The sequence below is a fragment of the Pundamilia nyererei genome, unplaced genomic scaffold (assembly GCF_000239375.1).
Source record: "Pundamilia nyererei isolate P.nyererei 1_Seehausen unplaced genomic scaffold, PunNye1.0 scaffold00214, whole genome shotgun sequence".
Lineage (NCBI taxonomy): Eukaryota > Metazoa > Chordata > Actinopteri > Cichliformes > Cichlidae > Pundamilia > Pundamilia nyererei.
The window spans coordinates 199,928-210,677 of record NW_005187615.1 but is presented as its reverse complement, the minus strand read 5'-3'; the positions used below and the strand labels follow the sequence as shown (position 1 = coordinate 210,677).

General features: G+C 38.2%; 1 protein-coding gene across 1 annotated transcript; it reads right to left on the bottom strand.

Moving 5' to 3' along the window:
• Positions 1 to 4,290: 4,290 nt before the first annotated feature.
• LOC102214662 (protein sel-1 homolog 3) lies at positions 4,291 to 9,644 on the bottom strand. The gene is made up of 21 exons (XM_005748120.1): positions 9,494 to 9,644; positions 9,268 to 9,389; positions 9,069 to 9,184; positions 8,917 to 8,978; positions 8,671 to 8,803; positions 8,440 to 8,575; positions 8,203 to 8,340; positions 7,847 to 8,052; positions 7,572 to 7,751; positions 7,180 to 7,299; positions 6,722 to 6,862; positions 6,531 to 6,593; positions 6,244 to 6,417; positions 6,008 to 6,135; positions 5,839 to 5,922; positions 5,658 to 5,748; positions 5,459 to 5,546; positions 5,259 to 5,368; positions 5,035 to 5,162; positions 4,846 to 4,948; positions 4,291 to 4,522 (listed from the first exon to the last, which is right to left on the bottom strand). Exons 3-21 carry the CDS (start codon positions 9,165 to 9,167, stop codon positions 4,436 to 4,438), a joined length of 2,271 nt encoding a protein of 756 aa, XP_005748177.1. The 5' UTR covers positions 9,168 to 9,184; positions 9,268 to 9,389; positions 9,494 to 9,644; the 3' UTR covers positions 4,291 to 4,435.
• Positions 9,645 to 10,750: the final 1,106 nt, after the last annotated feature.

Sequence of the window (10,750 nt, the reverse complement as noted above, 5' to 3'; positions counted from 1 at the left end):
ATATTGATAAATATAAAAAACATATTTGTTAACTTTAAGAGTAAAGAGAGAAACTATCTGTATTTCTTAATTGTAAATGGCACCAAATTGTATTCAAAATTGAGCCACACTTATGGAGCTCCACAATTCTTTTCCTGGTGTTTTGGTTGATATCTCTTAATTTTCCCATGTCACAGAAACAGCCTCTGTGTTTTGCCTTATATGCATCCACAGCTGTGCCACCAGTTTACTCACATGGACTCTACTAACCTATCAGAAGCTTCTTCAGCTCAGAATGGAATCGTCTGGAGTTTCTTATTAATTAACAAACTTAGTGTATATGTACTCCTAAATTTGATCAAAGTGATAAAAAAACAGAAAGCTCTGTCTCTCTTTATTCTGACATTTAACTAATTCAAAATATATTTCAATATTTATCTAAAACAAAAGTTTACTCTAAATTGATGTTGTACAGTAAAAATGTTTTATGTTTTCTCCCTAAAGTGTAAATATCTGGTTTAAACTGTGAATATACTGCTGTGTACTGAAATTCCTCTTGTTTTGCATAGAAATATACTGAACAACATACAAAGCATAATATATAAAATAACATTTACCTGAGTTTTTTCTTTGAAAGAAGCCTCTAATGTCCATTCTTATATTTCAGTACATAACTGAAACCGATTTATTTAGTCGGGGAGGGTAAGAACTGAAAATATGAAATAAACACACGTAAGCTAAGAATCTCTAAAGAAACAGCATTGTTGTTGTCCGGCTTTTCATTTCGCCATTTGTTGATTCACTTGAAGAGCAATAACGTAATATTGGTCAAGTGATCAGTTTGATATCAATCTTTCGTGATTCACCGTCATATTTACATTATTTGTACGGTACGAATGATTTGCTTTGTTACCTGGTCAAACTTAAGCTCTCCTTAGTATGGCTAAGCGCACTCACAGGCAGCAGCTGCCCCGCCCCCTCGCTCAGTCGCTTAGTGCCTGAGCTCGGATCATACCAATATCAGGGGGGATTCACGCACAGTCGTAAATTCCCACAGTGTGCACTATGTGCTTCGAATATTGTGTGTACTTTTTGTTTTATACAGTTGTCAGCCAGGCATCTAACTATGAAAAAATTACACTCCAAAAGACCCCGGGCTTCTGACAAAACAACCCGGGCTTAAGCCCAGTAAGCCACCCCCACGCTCCGCCCCTGCTTTAGGGTTCACGTCATTATCAGTGAGGTGATGACATTAATTTGTCAACCCTCTGTAACCACGTCATTGCCCTTTTCAGCACTGTGGTAAGAACAGAGGTCACCTGGATAATAGAAACGCTCCAGGTTTTAAGAATTTTGGAACTTTCTCAAAAACATAAGCTGATGCACGGACTTGAATCCAGATCTGGAGGCTGAAGGTCAGTCTCCCTGCTGACTGCAAGCTGCTGTCCAATAGGTACATTAGTCATAGCCTCCATCACCAGTAAATGAAAAAATAAATCTCCAACACCACGAAGCGGCATTTCAACTGAAATTTAAGGTACATTCAGTGTACATTCATGAGTGAATAAATAATTGTTACTTTTTGTTTTCATGCTGTCAAATTATTGTACTTAGCTGGGGTATTTGCCTATGATGCACAAATACAGAAACTATATTATCAGGCACTTTATTAGGTGCACTTGTTTAAATGTTTGTCAACACAAATATTTTGTGAGCCAATTACATGTCTGCAACTCAGTGTAGTCATGTAGACACGGTCAAAATGACCAGATTATATCACACAATCATCTCTAATGTTAACAGAGAACGGTCCGAAAAAGAAAAACCATCCAGTGAATGGCAGCTCCTCTGGATGTTGGATGGATCTCTGAATTGTTGATGCAGGGGTTCACAGAAGTATAGCCAGACTGTTTCAAGGTGACAGGGAGGTACCAGAAACTTAAGCAACCACTTGCTACAACAAATGTAGAACATCTCTGAACATACAACTTGTCAAACCTTAAAGCTGATGGCTTACAGGAGTGGCTACACCAAAACTGGACAACAGACGATTGGAAAAAAGCTGATGAGTCTTTTTAAAGGCTGTAACATTTATATGGTAGGTACTACTTTCACTGTACTCAAATTGCCTCTACAGTTACCAGGGCTCAGTCTAATAGAGCACCTTTGGGATGTGGTGGCATCACAATTATGTAGATGACAAATATGCAGTAATTGTGTAATGCTATCATTTCAACAAGGACCAAAATCTCCGAGCAATGTTTCCACCACTTTGTTGAATCCATCCAATGAAGAGTTAAGACAATTCTGTTGTTTTTTCAAGTCTATTTTAACCCGGTTTAAATGTAAGTTTTCTTGCACTTAGCTGGAGAAATACTATAAAAATGTAGCTAAAAAAAACTGACTGAAAAAGCTTGCATTGACCTATCCAATAATTAATTCAACAGGTTCGACATTGCAACAGTCATAATGTTATTATGCTTTGCTTGCAATGTGGGTAAAAAAGGGGGGAAAAGATTCCTTTGTTTCTGGAGCTAAGAGTAGCCAATAACATTGGCTAACTTCTTGGGTAATGCTAGCCTAAAACAACATGGCTCAGCCTGTCCGGTCAAATCCCTTAGCCCAGGGGTCTGCAACCTTTAACACCCAAAGAGCCATTTGGACCCGGTTTCCACGCAGAAGAAAACACTGGGAGCCCCAAATTTTTTTTGACGTCTAAAATGAAGATAACACTAAAAAAAAAAAAAAAAAAAAAAAAGGAAATAAAGACCGGGGGGGAAAAATTCACATCAAAGACATTTGAATAAATAACAAGTGAGAGAAAAAAATGAAGACAACACTGTATATATTGTTTTTACCTTTATGTTTTGTGTGAACAACTAAAGTGTGTTGCTTATTAAATCCATGAAGTGCTAATGAGAAAATTATATTTTATTTATGTAATTAACACATTTTGAACTCTTAAAGAAATATAACAAAAGGAAAGACACCCAGCTGAACTAAAATGATCCATGTAGCAAACAAAAACTGTTGTGAGCCGCCCCCCTTATATCGCCTTTGGGCTTTTGGAGCCTTGACCTGACTTTTAAAAAGTAATTGGAAAAGAAGCACTATGCTGCTAAAAAAATGAAAAATAGATATTTGCAAAATTCTGCCTAAATATGTATTTTACCTGGTTAATGTGTGTGGCGGGGCGTGGTCTGCAGCTCCGCTGCATGGGAGTCGGACGCACCTGAGCGGCACCCGCAATCACGCCTCACCGCCTTAAAGTCTGTGCTCTCTCTGCTGTTGTGTTGTCGGGCTGTGAGCTGAAAAACTATAGCCGGCTGTATGCGTGCAGCAACCGTGTATGAAAAGTGGTCAATAAAGAGATGCTGAAAAGCAGCGGGTCTGCCGTGATATGTTTTCAATGGAACTTCTGCTCCTGAACCTCTGCGCACAGCGTCTGCAAATCGGGGCTGTACGAAGTCACTTTCATCTTTACGCAGGACTGTAAGCTATCATCTATGAGGCGTGAGCGGTGTTTGTTTTTAACATAGTTCACGGTGGAGAACAGCTGCTGACATAATGTGGATCCGAAGATCCATAATTGGCCTATCTGGGGTTGAAAGTCTCGATAAATGCACGGCGTTTCGGCGGGTATACCGGCTTCCGCGAGTGTGACGCTTATTTTGAGCGATGAAAAATAAAAAAAATACAATTTTATTTTTATATTTCAATATCAAAGGATGCAATGTTATCATAAAATTAATTAACTAAACATTTGTCATACCATCATCACCCCCCCACAAATGCCAAATTATTCCCCAAAATAGAACCAGGGGAATTAAGATGTGGCTGAACTAATTTGTTCTGAGGAGAGTTGTCAGTGACTACTTGTTTAACTCTGATTATTAGAATATGAATTGCTATAGAAATTCTCTGGATTGTTTTCTGTTTGTAAGCAGCATTGTGTTACTGTATATATACACACACATACATACATATAATATTACATTTAAACCAGAAAGTGGCAGGGCTGTGGATATTATTACTGCTTTTAAACAAATGTGTTTAGTTTGTTTACTTTATATAAATCCAAATATTAATTTTGAACTATAAGATATATGTTTCTCATGATGCAGTATAAAGTGGTGATGGTGGAGTTGACCATCTGACCATCTGGTCATTCACTCACAAATGAACCAAGATGAAATAATCAACAGAGGAAACAGCAATCTTTATGATTTATTCAATTAAAAAATAAAATAAAAGCGAGTCTTTTTAACAGCAGTAAACAGATTACAGACACAGACATATACAAAAAATACATTCATTTTTATGTCAGCTTTGCTCCATACAGTTGTCCCAAGTAACCAATAGGTAAACTACTGTGGTGTTTCTGTGCTAATGAAGGTTGACTTTTCCACATAGTCCTTCAGTTTGTTTGCAGGCAAGTGTCACAACAACCTTGGTTCTAGTGGAGAGACAAGCGTCTCCTGAACATACCACGGATGATTAAAAACACTGTTGGAGCTGCAACCACAGCAAGAGCAGTGCAGAACTGTGGGAAATAAAAGGAACAGGAACACAAAATTCAGATTGAAGCAGTATTAATATTAATTTGATAGATAAATATTATACTACACCACATTACCTAATAGATTTAGATTTTAATATTTTCAAGTTTTAAAATTTGATGACTTCTTATCAGTGTGAATGTCATTATATTGTATAATGATAGAAACATGTTACAGGCTACACAAAGAATGATAATTTAAAGACACTGAGTACTTCAGTTATGACATATTGTGTTTGAACCTAATTTTGGGTTGTTAAATCTTATGTTGGTCACTGATTTTTTGTAGATATGGATATTACACTTACCTTAATAGCAGCGCTATAGTGCTTTTGAAATGTCTGTACGTATACACTGAAGAGGGCAAGGCTGCAAGGAAAGAATGAGTCTGCATCTTCCGAGTCTCTGCATCTTTTGGAAAGAAATATAGATTTTTTTGTTGCATATACGTACGTGCAGTAAGCTGCATTTTTAATACAGACAGTATTCAAACAAACCTTTTGTACAGGGCATTTAGAAGCAATTCCTTGTCTGCCAGGTATAACTCTGAGATGCCAAGTTTAATCAGTATAGACAGTGGCAGCTTGTAACCTTCTTCACCAAGGACACCTAAATTATACCATCCCTGTGGAAAATGACAGGTATGACTTACTAAAACATAAACAAACGCACACAATATATACAAAAACATAGCAAAGGTGTAATGTAAAAGCAGGTAAACCTGGGGATTGTTCCTTAGTGCTGCCAGTGTGTACATCTGTGCTGCAGAAAACAAGTTTTTCTGCCTGTTACCATGCCTCTCGTAAAACAAGTCGCCCATCCTAATAAAAGCTGGGGCGAAAACAGATTTCGAGATCAAATCAGGTATAGTAAGTGCACAAGTCTGCAACTGTTCTGTTGCATTTAAAGTTAGTGACTTACCATAAGTGTTAGGATTTTGACTTTGGATCGTAATGTTGTAATATCTCCACATACAGTCTGATGCATAATCAGGATCCAGAAAACCTCCCTATTGACATAAAAGTAGTAAATAAAGAGGGAGAGCTGAAGTAAGCAGGAAAGTGACAATAACATTTAGGCTAATAGAGGCACATTTCAGATTTACATTTCTGTTACTTACCGAATTTTGTTCACACAGGTACGCCACATTAAACTGTGCAACTGCATATCCTGCTTCAGCAGCCATCATGTAATATAATAGTGATGTGAACCTGTAGCGAAGTCAGAAGATGAAATAGCTGTAATTGCATTCTAGTGATCTGATCAGGATTTTGGCAACTGTGACTAGAGAAAGACTTTACACGTCGTTCTTGAGATAGGCATCCAAAGCTTTGTGTAAGATGCTGCCCAAGTATCCGTTGTGCTCCGCTGCCCACTTTACCCACCTGCAGTAAGTTAAGAATACATTCTGGTTAAGAGACAAATAGAAATGCATGTGAATTAAAATAAATAAAAAAGTAAGTTGCTGACAAAACGGCATCGGATGGATGTCTGTTGACAAAGCCAGGCATCCCAGTGGTCCAAATGTCAGCAATCAGAATCCCTCCCCTGATATTTCCTCTCTCTGCAGACTTCAGATAGTACTTATAGGCTATATACTGTAGGACAGATAAATTTGTTATATTATGAGATATATTTGTTATTACCACTTACAGGACCCATGAAATATACGTTACAGTGGATGATGATGTTACGGTTGAGCTTACCTGGTTGGCAGGTTTTCCTGGATAAAGGCCCTGTGAGTAAATCACACCAAGATTGAAAGCTGCTTCTGGACACATGAGGAGATCGGCCTGTTCCCATAGCTGTATGGCCTGTTTGTAGTCCTTCTCAAAGTGCTCATAGTACCAAGCCAAGGCATTTATTGCAGGAACATGACCCTGTAGGACCGATTATTTTGAGAACCAGAATGAGATGCAAACTTAAAGTGGACTCCAGATGTTACAGCATAGATAACAAATACATCATAAAGAAGTTATTAACATTTAGCCACCTTATCCATTGCTTTCTTTAGGAATGTGACAGCTTTTGGAATGTTCTTTTCCACTCCATGTCCCTACAGAGAGAAACATTCATATATTACAAGTAGATGTGACTAAATGTTAACACAGGTGGAAGGAAAATGCTTTAGATTAAGATATTTGTCAATGTTGTTCCATATTGCATATCAAACACAAATCTGACCTGCAGAAGTACTATCCCATAGTCATACATTGACACTGGATCCTCCCACTGGACAGCTCCCCTTTCATAGTGTCTCACAGCCTTCAGGATGTTTGGAGTCACTCCTTGCTGGCCCCAGAATAGCATGCGGGCAATAGCTTGCTGTAAGAAAATTTTCAAAGTATTACTAAAATCTAAATGTTGAAATCCCCCCAGGAGTCGAGTTTTAAAAAAAAAAGTGATGCAGATCAACACCAGCAGAGTTTCCTTTGCCCATGCTCCACCTCTGTAGCCTCTGTAGTTCTTGCTAATGAACATCAGTGATTTTACTTCTGCTTTTGTCTTTGTGGAAGAACAATTATACCAACAGTTATATCAGCAGTTAGTCTTGTGACAAACCTGTTAACTCAGTCTTTGGCTTGATGAAATGTGAGAAGCATACTTGAAACAAAAGGGCAACAACAAAGTCAGTAGACTACCTCAGCCTCAGTTGCTCCCCTCCGGGCCTGATGTTTGAGCCATTGAAAGATGTGGTGGTTTTCATTGGTCTGGATATTCAACATCTTTTCATCGTTCACAAAAATAGCCTCAACTGTTGTCTAAAAAGGAGAAAAAAAAAGAGGAGACAAATGCTAAGGTTCAAAAATAAATTTGCTTTAAATTAAATGTTAACTAATTTTGATCACTGTAATAATTCCGCTTTCATTATACTGCTGCTTTTTTATGAACTGAAGAAACAAAGATACATTTATTGAGGACAGAAATCGAAAAACTGTAGCCATGATAAAAAGTAATCTAAATGTATTGGTAAAGCAGGTCATACATTGTATAAAAAAATTATTTATATAGAAAAAAACAATGGTTTCCAAACCTGCTGTGGTGAGGGATTGTGACGGTCTATAGTTGTCTGTTGAGCAATGTTAGCATAATAGGCATAGGCCAGATCATGATCCTTGGGCTGACCATGCAGTCCAAGGCGGTGCAGGTGCCCAAGATGCAGCAATGCCAATCGATCACCCTTTTGGGCACCCAGTAGGCCAAGGAGCCAAGCCTGCATCATACATTTAAACATGTGAGAATATATTGAAAAAAAGCTTTTAAAAAACAAATAACTAATTAAACTATAAATGACCTGATAAAACAGACCTTAAAAGGCTCTTTCTGGACTCCTAGGCCAGTACTGTAGAGCACAGATGACATGTGCAGAGCTCGGGTATCAGCTAAACAGCCAGCTTGGAGAAGCAGTGATAATACTTTGCTGACCACTTCCGTGCTTCTCGCTTTGCCCAGCTTATGGAGTGATAAGGAGTATAGTGCTCTGCCCAAATCATGCAGGCTAACTGCTCTTCCTTCTGCAAGGAACAAATTGAACTTTAATGTGTTTAATGACATGCAGAATCCAAAACTGCAGTTATTACAACTGCAGAAAAGCATCATTAATTCAGACCGCATTATATTTTAAAATGCCCTGGCAATTGAAAATATTATACTTCATCTCTCACCATGTTTTAAAACTAATAATTTGGCCAGTTTAGCGGCATGTCTTCTGCGAGGAGCAGCTGCTTCCCACGATGCACACTGTGGATTTGATGTTTGTCTGTGTTTTACCACCCACTTATGGAAAGCATGAGAGCAAGTTTCTGAAGAAAAGCAGCACAAACACATTACTCACAGTGTCATTATTTGAAAAGTTATTTTTTGCACCATCTAGTGTAAGTAAACCCTACTGCTGGTATTACCGGCTTCTGTCCTCTGCTGGATCTTGATTGAATAGCCACTGATCTTGACATTCATGTCAAAGCTAAATTCTTCACAAGTCTGCAGCCACCTGGTGAGATTTAAATTCTGTATAACATCTGGAACATAAAACTCAGACTGAAAAAGAAAGATATAATCAGACTTGAACACAGTGAACAGTTGAGTTGGATGTAGCTACAAGTATTAAGTAAGTACAGTATTACTAGAAGTACCATAATGTCAGACACTATTTGGTTCCGGTGGTATATCACTGGTCCAAAATAGCCTTTCACTCCTGGTATATACTTCCCTCCTCCAATCACAAAATATCCCTCTGTGTCATCAAACATGATAATAAATCTAAACCTGTAAAGCATGTTATACAGCAGAAGAGCACATAGTGTTATAGTACACCTCAAATGCATTTTCTTCCTCTGGGTAAAAACTGAATCATGATGTCACATTAGAAATAGACTTACATATATTCAGAAGTTTTAACTGTTCTCTGGTTGTTATCCAAGCATACCATATTGACAGCCACCTGAGATGCAATGACAATGAGCATGTTTTTTTCATTATGATGATGATGTGCATGATAAACGGTATGCTGTGTCAACAAAAGACTACTTACTGTTCTACCTTGCACCATCACAATAAGATTGCACCACACATTTAAAGGGACCTTGAATGAAGAGAGAAATGCAGAGGATTCCTGAGACTCTCCATTCATCTGGATGTGTAGGTGACCTGTGTTTAATGTGAATGAAGATGAGCCTTATGGAAGTCAAGATAATGCGATAAATAGAATATGTAAGAAAAATTAACTATACCTGACTTTGTGAGGAGTATTGCTGGTGTGATATAACTATTTTGGGAATTTATATGATGAAACACGCCACACAAGGCTTCCTGGCAGTGTCTGGTTACAAATATCCAGATGGAAAGAGTACACCTAGAAACCCCCCCATAAAAAAAGACTTGTTTAAATGACCTTAAATGGTAACTTCAATGACAGAATGGAAAACTAGCAGATATACTGTAAACAGTCTATCATACCATGGGAAAGAGATGGCTTTAACACGTAAATACTCCAGAACCTCATTCCTGTGGGGATTCAGTGTCTTTGTGATACCAAAGCTTTCTCCAGTTGAAGCATAGATTGAAGACAGCAAATGAAGCGTTTCTAAATGAAATTTGGAAGCCTACAATTTAGCATGGTTATTGCAAAGTTTAAAAAACGAGGACTGTGTGAGTTTTTTCATCTTTCTCTGAAATCTTTAAGATTCACAGAATATTGCTGTCAAATACGGTGAGAGAATGTTTTTTTTTCATAGCTTCACTTTAACTTCATATAGAGTTAACTTTTACTCGTACTTCTCCAACCTCACCTTGTTCCAAGGCACACTGTTTCTGGATAAACTGTTTAGTTAGCTGGAGCATTTGTGTGCCCCAGGCAATACAGAGCTGATGTTGTTTGACACGTCGACTTAAGTAGGGCTTAGGTTTCAAATTTGCCACATGTTGAGCTCTGACAGACTTCTCAGTATCATCATATCCAGTGTGTCTGACTGAGGCTCGAAGGATACAACTCAGCACCCACTGAGAGTCTGGAACAATCCCATCAGGTTGATACACCAACCAGTCTGGCAGATTCAGCTTCACAGTCCTTATTTTATTGACACCTGGGACACAGTTCCACTGTCTTAGCAGAAATGTGCTTATGGTGCCAGTTTCAAAGGATACAACACAGTCCAGCTGTACTGTAGCAGGTTCATCACAAGAGTAGAGTACTTGCAAAAGATGGTCTGGCAAAGCCTCCTCTGGAGGATTCAGGATTTTCACCTCATCTAAACCCCAAACAACCTGTATGTGACATAAGACAAGCATACATTTTCCTGAGAAGACTACACTAGAAGGAACCAGTGTATTAGTGAATTATTGATGAAGGCAAACCTTCTCCTACCTGCATCGTGAGGCAAAGCTGATAGATATATTTGTACAGTGTATGAAAATCCATTGCCCAAGCAATAATCTTGCTGCAGTGAAACAGAAGCATCAAGACCCGGATCTTATCCTGCTCTAACTCAGCTACTCTCCTAGGTAAATATTTGACAGCACAAAGCTCCACCCACTTACTATATACACCTCCGTGGAGCTCTCTGGATTTGGTTGCATTTCACTGCTGATAATATAACAAAAGGTAACCCAGTATCTTTCACCGTTTCCTGAATCTACATTTCACAACCTACATTTGAATTCTTGGTGCTGGTGCGAACTTTATAGTCAAATCTAAAAATTCAAAAAGAATCTACA